Below are 15,034 nucleotides of genomic sequence, written 5' to 3'. Positions count from 1 at the left end.
ATTTTATTATTTATAAAAATAATTTACATTTTAAAGAGAATTTAAAAAAAAAAATGTTAAAAATACCTAATTAAAATTTTGCTATGAATTTTATTAACTCTCGGAGAACACACCTTTTTTTCTTTTTTAGACCATTTTTCAAAGCTCAACCAATTTTAAACTGCTCATCTAATCAAACTAAATAATTTTTTTAAATATAGTTTGAACTCTGTAGAATAAGTCTGTATACTTGAAAATCGTTATTAAAAATATTTTTAAAAAAATAAAAAGCTTTTCGTACAAAAGCGTGGGGTAAAAAAGATCCCCATGTGTTCTCCGAAGGTTAAATATTATTCCGAATTGTTTGATATTAAAGTATGTGTTGTCGAGAAATGTGATTTTTTTAAATTTTGACAATTTCGTGTTTTCTTTTTGTTGTTTTTTCTAAATTTTCATGCGACTCTTTTCCGACTTTTTCGGAAATTTTATGCGTCTTTTCGTGACTTTTGTTGTGAATTTATGCGACTAAAGGGACTTTTTTTTTAGTTTTAAAGACGATCCGAGCCCTGAATGTTTTAAAACTATTTACTATAGCAAACTGCGTGGTAAAATTATATTTTTTCCAATCTTATTTTAAAAAATCCTGTTTTATTTACTGAGCGAAAGGCACCGAATTAAGGGAATATGCAAAGAAAATCAATGACCAAAACATAGGTCAAGAATTCTTTTATAGTTTATTTGTCACACTTTCTTCTTGGAGATTTGTATAGGTTTTCTCTCCTAAATTGAAATAAATTTTACGGAGATATTACACAGAAATAAATAATGAACAAATATCTTACCTGTATAATTTAAATTGAATGCGTGTCAAAAGTAGATTGTTTTCACCAAAATGACTTTAGAGGTCCGTAGAACTGGAAAATAGGTCCAAATATTTTAAAGGCAGAACTTCCTTCAACTAGGCCGTGCAGAAATCTTGTAGATGAAGATGCAGAACGCGTTTAAAGAACTTTTATTGAATTTTGTGTTGAAAAATTTTGTTGTGACACATACACTAAAATACATTGAATTTTAAAAATCGGACTCTTAGGAAATTACCATATTTTTTATAGAGAGAACTGTAATTTTGTTTTCATTATTTTGATTTCTTCTTCAAAAAGAAGGCTTCTTTTATTATTAAAGCTAATGCATGATTTACAAAAAGGAATGATTGTATTTATAACTAATGGTTTATTTATGTTAAAAGGAATTTATATTATTAACATTTTATTTATAATTTTTTAGTTCTTAAGAACTAGTAGCCAACTTTATAAGTTGGACTTGGGTGTTTTAAATAAAAACAAATATTGTCCGAAAGTGTAACTTTAAATATAATTTCGTGAAAATACTAAATGTTTCTTTTATAAAGAGGAGACATCAGCCTGGTTGAACTGTCGAAAAAGATGTGTGTATACGATAAATATGGATATACAGAATTAATTTTCAAAAATTGTTTATTTTTCCGAAAGAGAATAAAATTTCTAGTCGTAAAGTTTAACGACAAAATATATTAGTTGTGCTCAACTCTAAAATAAAAGCATAAGCCAAAGTGGAAACATGAGTTGAAACCGTTCATGAAACTATGCATTTGATTTTGGTTTTATAATAAAGTAGCACATGGTGCGATGTTAAGTAATGAACGTCAAATAAAAATAAAAGTATTCTTTTAACGGTTACTTCTTATATAGTAATGTATTTAAAACTTTAATAGCGATAAAAAAATAACGTTTAATTATTCATACGATTATCTTGAAAGATATATTAAAATTATAATTCTTCAGAGTGGCTCCACAAATGTTGTCTAAAAGCTGGTTAAAATAAATTTTACGTGGCCCACATTTCCAATTCCTTTAAGTCAGGATCCTCTTCGACTGGTTTTGGTTCTGTAATAAAGAATAGGGAGATCAGAAACAATAGTATGATACGATTTGAAGAGGGAATAAAATGATGGTCATACTTGAGCGCACTTTAGCTGGCACTGCGGGCGCAGTTGCCGGCACCGCTGGCAGTTCGTCCGTATTTTCAATGCCAAGCAATTCTTTGTCAAGTTGTTCTTGTTCTAATTCTTCTAATTCCTTTTCTAACTCGTCTTCGTCTATATCCTGACCGAATGCAACAGGATTTGAGATTGCGTCTGAAATTTCACGAGCAACGTCCTGTTGTTCTGCTATGTCATCCATCATGTCATGGACTTTGTCGACATCCCTGGAAGCAAAGTTTTCTTTAAGTAAACAACTTACTCATTTGAAATATTATTTGGAAAATTATTCTTCTAAAAAATATTACATGTGTTGATGTGCAGCTTTAAGAGCATCTGCAGCACTTTTCATTGTTGTCAGTACTGCAGTATTTGTATTAGCACTTTCCAATGCTTCCCGCTGCATCTCGATTGTTGACAACGTTCCATCTATTTGTTGCAGTTGCTTCTCATAGCGCTTTTTTCTTTTCAACGCTTGAATAGCCGCTGAGGAAAATTTAATACTTGAGTAGAATTGCATTTTTTATTCAGATGTGACTTTTTTTGTGTAAAATCTTCAGAATGAATAACTTTGTTAAATAAATATTTAAATGCTTCTTATTTGTTTTTTCACGGGAAATAAAATTTTTTAAAATTTCAATTTAAAACCTTCTGAAATTTAATAATTTCTAAAAATTACAACTATAACCCTTAAAAAATCCAATTATTTTCTTCAATTTTTCACAAAACTTCATCTCTAAGTCAATTATTTAAATACAAAAATTCAAATTATTATAATAATTATAACTGTAACTGTCCATATTTTAAAAGTTATGTTATAATAATTTGTAATGTAATTTTTCGACAATAATATTTTTTCTTAAAACAATTTTTGTATTTAATTTTAAAAAAATTAATTACTTTTTTGAAAAATTCTAATTAAAAATTTTGAACATGATTGTTTTTTCCAAAACTTTAAAAATAATTAAATATAAAAATCGAAATAATTTGCATTTTAAATAAAAAATGAGGTATTTTGTTGCAATATTTGTGTGAGAGTCGCAATTTTTGAAAATAGTTGAAAAAAATCAAAGTCATAATATCCGAGGCCTGATAATAGTTAAAAAAATTAATGAATAAGGAACAAAAATGAAAAAGCGTATTTTCAATATAATTATTAATTATAATAATTAATAATAATAATGAAATCAGTAATTTTAACATTAGTACTGTTAATCATGTAATATAAGAAGCACTATTGCTAATTCTATGCTATTAAATTTTATAATAGAATTAATTGAACATAAAACTTGCCTAATGAATCAAAAATTTATTTATTACTACTTAATATTATTTATTTGAAGAATAAGTTTTTTCAACATTAATAACCAAAAATTCACAAAGTATTTATCCCCCTCCAAGCATTTATTAAATGTTTACAGAAAATTAATAAAAATAATGAATTTATTTAATGAGAAATTCCATGAGAGTCATGAATCAAAATGAAATCCCATGACAATTTTATGACTTGTAGAAATGTTTCATCGTGAATTGTTTTCGATAAAAAATTTATCTTTTTGAAAATCTTCAGGGTGGTCACAAGTTTCAGTTCATCAATTTCCATGACAATTTACTGACATTAAAATTACTTTCACTAACAAAATTCTTCTTACAGGAAAATATAAATGTTTACAGAAAATTAATAAAAATAATGAATTTTAACAATTTCTAAAAATTACAATTATAACCCTTCCTGAATTCAATTATTTTCTACAATTTTCAACTAAACTCCATCTCTGAATCAATTAATTTTAAATAATTTTCCAAAAGTTCTTCTAGAATTCAATTAAATTTTAAAATAATGTTTGAAAGATAATCGTTTTTTAATTTTGAAAAAATTTCCAAACACTTGATTAAAATTTGGTTAAATCTTTTAAAAATAATTAAATTTTTGGAAAATATAAATAAAAATAAATAAAAATGTTCAAATTTTTGAAGAATTTTTATTATAAACAGGACCATGATTTCTCAAAAATTTTAATAAGTCCAAAAAGTAAATTTTCATAAATTTTTATTTACATTGTTCGAAGAATTATTTATTTATTTTACAAATCTACGGACAGTGCCCTTTCGTACAGAAGATAATTGAATCTTAAAAAATTATTATAAAACAATTCTAATAATTAGTTTTTAAAAATATTTTAATGTAATTTTTCGAAAATAATTGAATATTTCTTGAAAGAATTTTTGTTTAATTTAAAAAAAACTAATTAATTTTTTGATGAATTTTAATTTACAATTTTGAAGATGATTGTTTTCTCCAAATTGTTAAAAATAATTCTAAAATGCTATTATTTTTTTATGTATTTGAATTTTTGGAAATATGTAATTGAAAATATTGAATATATTGAATTTTAAAAAATTAGAAGCTAATTTTCATTAATTTTAATTTTTTAATTTTATAACAGTGCGTAAATAAATTACTTTACACATTGTGATTGTTTTTAATGAAAAACAAAAAGGGGGATGCAAAGGACAACAAACTTCAGAATCATTCACATATAACGTGATGCATGTTTGATGATTCATATCCCCCCTCACAGCGTTCCTCGTTTTTGTACTTCAAATTGCAATAATACAAATTTAACTGCTTTAGTGTTGCAAAATATTTCCTGACAATCGTGTATATAGTTCAAAAAAATACCACGTATAGACAGAAATTAATTTTACGAGAAAATGATTAAGAACATTCAATTGTTTGATACTTGAAATTTAAAACTTTCCATAATTGTTTGAATAAAATAAAATAAACTTCCAAATTTTATCTAATATAAAAATCAATAGAAAAATTTGATTTTCCATTATTACAGTTGTATTAAGCAATTTTGATTAAGACGACAAAGTTTGATCTTGTATTGTTGCTTTTTATTTAACCCTAAATTGTCAAAAAACAAATTAAACTCAAAATTGAAGCAGGTGCCAAAATTGAGGGTTAATTTGAATAATAAATGTAAATACCTCGTTTGTTCTTTGTGCCATGTTTTCTGGCTGTTTGAATTTCAAGTACTATCTTTCCTTCGAGGAAATCTTGTTTTTTAATTAACATTTCTTCCGTTTCTCGCAATTTTTGTATTGCCTCAGCTGTTGTCGGAGCTCCAGCTTCTTTTTTACCACCGAATATTTTAAAGAAACTCATTTTTAACGAGCACTGGGTTTTTTTTACTTGTCAAGGGAAATGTAAATACTCGAAATATAAAGAGAATCTTCGACTATGTTACATGTCAGTACATTACTAGTAGTAATCTAAATTTCTATTATACTCGTTATAATTATATCTTATAAAGTGAACTCAGCAAATGACGTAAGTTGTCCATGTAAACGAATCTTCACATGACGATGACACTAGCAGGCCAACAGATGTGAGCCGAACACAAAATATTGTATTTTCTAAACTCGTTCACAATCATGAAACATGAGGTGCAGTTCACAATGGAATCATTCGATGCATACATCGAATGATTCCATTGTGAACTGCACCTCATGTTGCGAAATGCGTACGGATTACGGAACGGATGCTAAAGTTGTGTGCACAATAGCACCTTGAGTCCTTGAACGGAACGTAAAAAATGCAGGCATGTGAACACAGCCTAAGTAAACGCAACTTTTGTAATAAACGTAACATGCTACTTACTAGCGAACCCTGAGAATACCTACTTATTCCTGACTTCATTACACATGTGTTTGTTTTGGAAAACTTGAGTCAATTTATCTGAGAGAATTCCGGCCTACCAGCTTCCTTGACTGAAGTGTTGAAATCTGTATATATAGAATCGTGAAAAGTGATAAGTCAAAATTTTGTGAATTTAAAAACTCGATTAAAGGAGGGATACATTTTTTATGAACGTTGTGAAAAATCAAAACAGTCAAAATGTGTGCGAAAATGGCATTTCAACACCAAGCTGGCACAGCCATGCAGTGTCTAAGTGTAAGTACAATATGTATGCCTTAAATTACAGATGTAGTAACAAACAAATTGTTACTATAATATTTTTTTCCCCATATAAATATGTATCGAAATTTTACAAATAGATTCGCTGAAAGAATATCTTGCATTCTGAATATATTTTACATTTTGTAAAAAAAATTGATCCGATTTTCTGTTTCTTTACAAAAAGTGTACATATATTAAAAGTATATTATCAACTAATTACTTACAGGAGACTAATTGAAAGATAATTAACTTAAATTTGAAAAGAAATTCTTTCGAAAAATACTTCTAATATAGTTTGTATTTAATATAATCATGTGTAAATGTAAATTTTTTATGTAGATTGAAGGTTACTAATCAAAGTTTCTTAGTGTTTCGCATTGTATTAATTGTCTAATCTAAAAATTTATTTTTTCTCAAATTTATCTGGTGTATAATCAAGTACGTTACTAGATGTACACTTATCAAAAATAAATATTTTTTCAATCTGACTTAATTTTCAAAGGATACATTTTATGGAATTGTTAATAATTGATACTAATTTATAGAATTGTTAATTTTGAAAACTTTAAACTATTTATAATATAAATGCATTCCCAATGAAGTTGTCAACTAGAAGACAAATTATTTTCTATCGTAAGAAATATGTATGTTGTAATAAAATTTACATTATAGAGGCACTCTGTATGTCAACCCACCTACTCAAGTCAATGGCTTTTTAATAAAAACTCATTATTATTCGTAAGAAATTAAAAACGCGTAATTTAGAAAAACAAACAGTAAATATGCTTATTTCAAATGACAGTTTTTTGAAAGAAATGATTTTTCTAAAGTTTTCAACATTTACATGAAAAAAAATTTTTTTACATTTTTTTTAAATTACTGTACAAATAAAAAATGATTAATAATTAAAGTTAAACATTTACTTATTCAAGCATTAAGTTTTAATATATCAAATATTTTTTTAATAAGAAAATAAAAATTAAAATAAGTATAAGGGTATAAAAATTATTATTATTCAAAAACTATTAAATATTAGCTGTTGGTACTTAACAAAAATATAAATCTTTCGTTTCTGCACGCACTAACGTCGAAAATAAACTAAAAATTTTATTATTTGTGGACGAAAGTCGAAAAGTGACTTTAAAAATTTGTTTCTTAAAAAAAATTACACATTTTTTTTACTTACAACTTTTTTCTCGGACCTTAAAAAAATTTCAGGTTTTGCAAATATTTTTTTAAGAATATAATCTATCTTCTATTAAAATTTGACAAAGGTGCTTTTCTTCGTTTTGGAAATAATTATAAAAATTTCTATTCCAAAAGATTAATAATAAGACTTGAAGCTGATATTGACACTAATAATAACAATGCTCGATGTTAATTTCAATTCTTGTAATTAACCTTCTTGAATAAAAAATTTTTAAATTATTATTTCGAAAACGAAGAAAAATACCTTCATCAAATTTCAATAGAAGATAAATTATGTTGTTGGAAAAATATTTGCAAACCCCCAAATGTTTTGGAGGTTCGACAAAAAAGTTGTAAGTGAAAGAAAATGTGTAATTTAAAAAAAAAAAAATATTTCTAAAATCACTTTTCGTCCACAAATAATAAAATTTTTAATTTATTTTCGTCGTTAGTACATGCAGAATAGAAAGATTTAAAACTAGATTTTTTTAAAATATGGTCTCAACTACTTTCAAACGAAACTGAATAGACTGACCCAGTACAAGTTTCCATTTAGATAAAGATGGGGGATTTTTATTACATGAACATGGATGAAGCAATAACATTTATCATTCTTTGGAGATTTTTTTACAAATCGATAATAATTAAATACTCAAAAATTTTAATGAAAATTCTTCAAGTGTAAATTTAAAAATGAAAATTAATGAAAATTAGCTTTTAAAAATTAATAATAAAATATTTTTGAAAAAAAGAAATTTTTAGAATTTTTTCATTCTAATTTAAAAAAATTAAATTATTTTCAATATAATAATATTAATAATAATTTATATATGCAATAATTGTTTACAATAATTTATTTATTGTACTTACAAATTTTTAATTAAAATTCTTCAAAACATTAATTAGTTTTTTTTAAATTATACAAAAATTCTAGATTCCTGAAGTTGCTACCGATGCCCAGCATCGAAAAATAGTTTTCTCACGAAACCGGAAAAAATAACTCAATTTTTCGCAAGGTTTAAGATTAAAAAGGTACTCTTACAAAATTGTTTACTTCCTAGGTGAATAAAAAGAATGAAATTTTTTAAAATGTTATTACTAAAAATAAAAATTTTTTTCGATGCAGAGCATCGATGCCATCTTCAGGAACCTAAAATTCTTTCAAGAAATTCAATTATTCAATTATCTTCGTTTGTAGAATAGCAAATTTTGCTTATCCACTCTACACGATCTATTTCTCATTACTTTGGATTTTTTAATGATGAGAGCGTGGCTAACTCTATAACTATAACATATTTGACTTGGAAGATTGATCATTTTCTTGGATATTTTATATCTATAACTAACAATCAAATGATTCCAATCCTGCAAGACAAGAAACAGCATTTCGTCTATGGACGAAAATTCAAATTTATTGTTTCAAAACTTATAATGTACATTGCGGTTCGACGGAAAATATCATCAAAGTAAATCGATTTTTCTTGACATTGATGTAACAAAAATGGAAATTCATTGGTGTCTTTATTCGGTTGTCTACCATGGATATGTGCGAATTTTAGATAGCTCTTTTATGAAAACTCTATTTCCATATTAGGAAGTTTTACAAAATGTTCAATTGAGAATGTCAAATGCTTCATACGCTATTGCCCATGGACAAAATCAGTAAACATCAGTTTGATAAAAACAGCAGATAATGAAATAAAACTGGAAACGAAGTTAAAACAAGATATTTAAGTTCTTTGGTTTTAAGACATACCACTGTTTATTGTCTATGGAGTATATAGAGCTGGACGAAATAGAATTTTGAATGTTTACTTAGGCGAAGAATTCCCTTTAAAATTCTGCGACGTTTCATGGTTATAGAACATTCTGCTGATCTAGAAAAAGCAGAAAAAGTTTTACCAACCAACCGTCCAAATTCCAAAAGTACATTTTTCTTTGTAGTTTGGGTTTTATTCTAACTTTAATTACCTATTTTTAATCTTATATGGATAGCAGAAATTGTATTTAAGTAAAGAAAAATATTTTCTTTTAGTTAAAAATCGTTTTACTATTCCTCTTGGAACATCATGTAATAATATATAATTATGTCAGTAACATCAATTATAACGATAAGAAATTGTCAATAAATCCCTACATTACCTTTTTCACTAGTTTCTACACTTGTTTTCAGCATCAAAGATTTATAGAGTAATAATAAAAATAAATATTAGATTATATCACATTCATTGAAATATTAATAATTTATAGTCGTTTAAGTAAATATAAAGACATAAGAAGAAAACGAGAAAATAAATATACACTTTCTTTCACCTTTCTTTTATAATTTGTTTACAAAATTAAAAAAATATTTTTTCGTTCTACTTCACAGATGGAATTTCCTTACTTAGGATGGATATCAATTGCCACAGCTATGTATCTTCTGTGTTCAAATTACTATTATTGACAATAGTTTTAATAGTAATTTTCAATCTATAAATTCGCTACCGTCTAATAACGAGAAATCTTCAGAAAACCAGAAAGAATTAGGTGTATATTGAGTACCCAACAAATAAAATTCATGTTAGAATTTGTCAGGAACGATAAAAGCTTTGCGGGAGGACAGCAGAAAATTTTCAAATTAAACCTTCAATAGGTATGTTAAAAACTTATTTCACACAAAATTTTCAAATTAATCGACAATATGACCGATGCAAAAGAAGTGGTCAACGGGCACTGAACATTAAAGGGATAACTAGTAATAATTAATTTAAGAAACATATTTACATTAATATAAACATAAATTGAGATTTCAGAGTCTTATAATAATTGGTACTTTTATCTTTTTGAATTTCCGTCACTAAAAAATACAAAAGAATTAGGTACACAGAAGTAAGAAAAAATTGACAATTTTTCAGGCAAAATATGAATATATTTACATGATTTACACAAGGAAATTGCAATTCGCTCTTAGTGATATCATTTACCACCAGCTTAAAGAAATTCAAAACAGATTTTACTGTTGAATACAAAAATTCACTGCAACAAATTTCACATTTAAATATTTCTTTAAATTTTTTGAGACTTGACCAGTAACGAAATACATTAAGCAGTCGATGACATATGGTAGATAATAATCATGATCTATTGCATTAGTGAAATCACTAAAGTCGCCATCGTTTACATTAATTCCAATGTTTAATTTTTTTTTAAATGCTTGATAGCGATTTCAAAAACAAAGACAAGTAGTGAACAAGAATATCCAAAAACTAGTGTTGCAATCATCATTATACTGACTTTAGACGTCAGTGAGGATTCTTGAGGGAAAAGATCAACAAGATTCTGTTGGTAAGTTGACTTCGGCATATACATTGCATCCCATTGGCTACTAAGACCAGACTGAATAAAGACAGATATAATTCGATCAAATCGATTCTTGTAAGGTGAACCTTCCTCAAAATACATTCCACTTGATAACACTCCGTTAATTTCGTTTATAACGTTAACTTTCGCTTGTTTATCGGTGACTTTTCTTGTTTGCAAACTCAGCAAGGCTCTGTCTTCTTTAGAAGTTATAAAAATATTTTTATTAACAGACATATAGTCTATCCAATTTTCAATAGTATCATTGGATATATTTGCATGTCTTCTTATCATTTGGGCTTTTTTGGGTTCAGGGGCATTCACTGGTCCAATGAATGTCAAATTAGCATCAAGCAAGTCTTTAAATGTTTCCATTTTGCGGAAAGACTTTTTTTGTAATTGAATTTCTGATAGAGCAGTAAAGATGTAGGATGATTGAAAAAAATAGAAGAATAATATCGACATCATTATTATTCGTTCTATAGTTTTTTCGGGCATTCTAGGAGAAGGTAATCCTAGTGTCATTTGAACAGCATACATAACCTTCCAGTAAAGTGGGTTAAAATTATAGTACTTAGCTAGGAGCACAGGTATTAAAAACAGAGATAAAATGATTATAACGTTAATTAGTTTCCACGTGTTTGTGAAAACTGAGACTTGGTCCGGAAATACTGGTGCTAAAATCACATATCTTGACACTCTTGTACCTTTAGAAATAGCAACAAAATTCCTTAAGCATGTTAAAAAAATTGAAGATTGAACAGCAATGAATTGTATTTCATTGTGAATTGTTTTATTCGTAATGCCTACATTTTTATGTTTGTCACAACTTACTGCATCCCAGTTGGAGGCCTTAGAAATAACCATCTGCAAGGAGAAGTTGAGATACTTTGACATTGCCTCCACTAAATGGTAGTCTGATCCTTTTATATTTGTAACATCTCCAGTTGAGTTGCGATTCACGTAAATATAAGGTGGGTAGTGAAATATTCCGGCTTTCAGCAGATATCCATTTAGGTCACGCAGTTTGTTAGGAAACAGAACACTGGTTTTTGAAAATGTCCTTTCAACAGATATTTGAGTGAATGGGTTGTAGTGATGTATTTTAATAACATCGTGTTTATCTGTAATTTCAAGGATCGTGATATCCAAGAAATGTTTAGACCACATTTGTCGAAAGAATTTGTCATATGTAGCACGTCTTACAGTTTCTGTAATAAGTAATACTTTTGAACGTGGATTTGGTGTTGACATCGCTGCAACTGTGCTCATGACATTGTGAATCTTTAAAAAATGTTGATTAGAATTTTTGTGACAGACAATTAGTATCAATGTTGTATAGGATGGAGACAATTGTGTCAAGAACCGATGGTTGGTTTTATTCATAATGATCTGGAAATCTGCAACTTGTGTTGGTATTATTCGCGAAATATTTTGCACAATTCCATGAATTCTAATGTTGTTAAAATCATTTTCATACAATAGCAATATCTCTTTTATTTGCGAATCGTGTTTTAGGATTGTTGCTAAATTATTTGGCCAAGTATGATGAGTCACTATAAGGTTTCCGTAGACGAAATAGAGAGCGCAAAGTGATGGAATTAAAATTTTTGTAATGAGCTTCATATTCTGTAACGATCACCACAAAGGTCCGATTTCTAAACTAAATTATAAAACTTTAGGTGACTTCACTAATTTAGTAGTGCTTTATGTTTCACCAGTACTGAATGGTTAACTTGTCTGGTACTTTCGGAACAGCGTATTTCAAGTTTAAGGCTAAAGGTCAGCTAAAAAGCAATCGCTGTCAATTACCATATTACTTTTCTTTATAAATTTGAGTAAGTGAAATTCCCTTTATCAAGTGTAGATATTTCTATATTTCAAATGTCAAAATGTGATTGAAAAATGCAATTGAATTCTACTTTAATAGAATAAATAAATGAATTTACTTATAAAGAATGACTTGGATTTTAAAAGAAATATAAAACTTTTTGTTTAACAATTGTTATCTTTGACCTTTTAAATCTACTGTTTATCTTTATGTATCCAGTAATATATTTTGCAGGATTAATATTTTGATAAAATCCCTTTTTACAATAGATGAGAGTGTTTTCAACCTTTTTGAACATGATGCTGTAGAACAGTTTCGACGAGCGCTGCTTTGTTTCTTGCGAGCCTTCCGCTAGTAGATTTACTGGCGAGGCGAGGGAAAGACAGGTCTTGCAGCTCAATAAACATTAAGCTACCTGGCAAGAACAACAGGGTAGAAATCTCCTCAAAGCGGTTATCCGCAAAGAGGCGAGATGTAGACTCGTTGAAAGATGGCAAGAGATGATCACCATCAGAGATGATCCCCATCCTTTAGGATGGGGATCCTAAAGGAAGATGGTCATATTGCCCGATCCCCAACCTCGCCACTTGGTTCGAAAGAAAGCACGGAGAAGTTGGTTACAACCTTACCCGCAGGTGTTGTCAGGTCACGGATGTTTCCGACAGTACCTTCACAGGTTCAAGATTAGAAGAGAAGCAAAATGTGTCTACTGTGATGCTGCAGTAATTGACGCGAAGCATACTCTCTTTAATTGCGGGCGAAAGAACCATGATAGAATGGTCATATTTACAGCAGCTGGCTTTGAAATCAACATCGATAACATTGTGTCTACCATGGTTCAAAATGTGAACTCCTGGAGGCATATTGAATCCTTCATTATTAAAATAATGAGGAAAAATGATAAAGACGGAAGACGGGGTTGACTGGAGGAAATCCAGAGCCGGATTTTTCATTTTCCGCATTTAGAACTTTAGACTGTCGCGGAAAGTTTAGAACACTTTTTCTAAATTTTCTTCAATAATTGATGAAAAAATTCAGATCAGAAAAAGGCACATGCAGCATTGATTTTTAATGGTAAAAGTGCCCTTTTAAGATCCAGAGCCTCAATTGTAGTCTATTTCTTGAATAACTGTTAATGTAATTTTTAAAACACTTTGCACTAAATCTGAGAGTCTTCTATAAAGTCGAGGAAAATTTCAGCGACTAATTTTTTCCCTTTACCTTCACTTTATAGAAGATCTTTTTTTACAAGAAGATAATTACATTGATGAGTCAGTGTCGATTTAACAACATTCCATAATAATGTTTTGATATTTGATCTGATCAAATTGCAAAAGTTGAAATATTTTACTACTATCTTTACAATATAACTGTTAACCAGGAACCTTTTTAATTACAGATTCCAATTACATTGCATAAGGAAACTGAAATAATTGCCAATGGGGAAGAAGTAATGAAGTGTGGCTTTAAAATAGGCGGAGGAATCGATCAAGATTACAGAAAAAGTCCTCAAGGATACACAGATAATGTACAGATATATTTTTATTAAATAATTCTTTATAGTGGTACGATTTTATTATATTAAAAAATAGTAGGAAATAATAAAACTCTCTGATAAGGCAGTAATTTAGATTTCAAAATGATTGGTATAATTAGATGAAATAAACATTCGAGCTTGTAGAATCTTAAGCTGCTACTTATTCGACCTTGTTAATTCTGATATAATGCTTATTCGCCCCTTTAGATTTTTGTAAAAATCCGCATGCACTTTAACTGAATTTTTGAGAACAACAACGAGGAAAATGTAATTTATCACTATTATGCCATTTCAGGGAATATATGTTACGGAAGTTCACGAAGGTTCCCCAGCTGCAAAAAGTGGTTTAAGAATGCACGATAAAATTTTGCAATGCAATGGTTACGATTTCACTATGGTTACTCATAAAAAAGCAGTAGGACAAATTAGAAAGCATCCAGTTCTAAACTTACTAGTAGCTCGGAAAGGAGTTACTAGTACTTAAAATGTATTATAATGTAATTTATCTGTTTATTATATAAGTTATTTATATTTAAGTGACGCTAAAATTGTTTGTTGGCAGTATACAACCTCAAAAATATATTGTAACTTGTGCTAGATACATGTGAATTATATGTTGAATATTAAATTTTTTACTTTTAACGCAATAAAATTTTTTAAACACTAATCTTGCAATTCAGAATTTTCATACATATTTTTATATAATTTGAAAAGAAATTTTCTTTTATTGTTCCCATATGTCTGCGGACAAATAAGACGTCCTGTAGACATTCCTGGCCCACTTGGTAACTTTGCGAATAAATTTACTTAAAAATTCAAAAAATCATTGGATTTTATAAAAGTTGTGGGCTTTTAATTTTTATATATGAGGCACTTTTTTTTAAATAATTAAATTAGAGAAGAACTTTAGTTGAAATTTCTAGAAGATAATTAAATTGAAATAAAAAATATTTAAAATAATTAAATTACAGAAGTTTAGTTAAAATTTCTAGAAAATAATTGAATTGGAATCTTGAAAATAATTTTTAGGAGTTTACCGGGAAAAAAATTCAAGACTAGGAATTTTTTTTATGAAAAAAGCGGTCATCCTGAATTTTGAAATGACATGAAGAAATATCATTGATTTCTAAAATCGAAAGAAATTTTACAAAATTTTGCAGTAGTTTAACA

General features: G+C 27.9%; 2 protein-coding genes across 2 annotated transcripts; one reads left to right on the top strand and one right to left on the bottom strand.

The window, feature by feature from the left end:
• Positions 1 to 1,454: 1,454 nt before the first annotated feature.
• Positions 1,455 to 5,408, bottom strand: LOC122505561 (charged multivesicular body protein 4b). The gene is made up of 4 exons (XM_043617271.1): positions 4,994 to 5,408; positions 2,305 to 2,482; positions 1,976 to 2,223; positions 1,455 to 1,901 (listed from the first exon to the last, which is right to left on the bottom strand). The coding sequence occupies exons 1-4, from the start codon at positions 5,169 to 5,171 to the stop codon at positions 1,843 to 1,845; spliced, it is 663 nt and encodes a 220-aa protein (XP_043473206.1). The 5' UTR covers positions 5,172 to 5,408; the 3' UTR covers positions 1,455 to 1,842.
• Positions 5,409 to 5,696: 288 nt separating this feature from the next.
• On the top strand, positions 5,697 to 14,531 carry LOC122505569 (tax1-binding protein 3 homolog). The gene is made up of 3 exons (XM_043617284.1): positions 5,697 to 5,960; positions 13,727 to 13,855; positions 14,160 to 14,531. The coding sequence occupies exons 1-3, from the start codon at positions 5,904 to 5,906 to the stop codon at positions 14,346 to 14,348; spliced, it is 375 nt and encodes a 124-aa protein (XP_043473219.1). The 5' UTR covers positions 5,697 to 5,903; the 3' UTR covers positions 14,349 to 14,531.
• Positions 14,532 to 15,034: the final 503 nt, after the last annotated feature.

This window comes from Leptopilina heterotoma, unplaced genomic scaffold (genome assembly GCF_015476425.1).
Source record: "Leptopilina heterotoma isolate Lh14 unplaced genomic scaffold, ASM1547642v1 Lhet_113, whole genome shotgun sequence".
Classification (NCBI taxonomy): Eukaryota; Metazoa; Arthropoda; class Insecta; order Hymenoptera; family Figitidae; genus Leptopilina; species Leptopilina heterotoma.
Note: the sequence above shows the minus strand (reverse complement) of the source record. Positions and strands in the feature narration are given on the sequence as shown.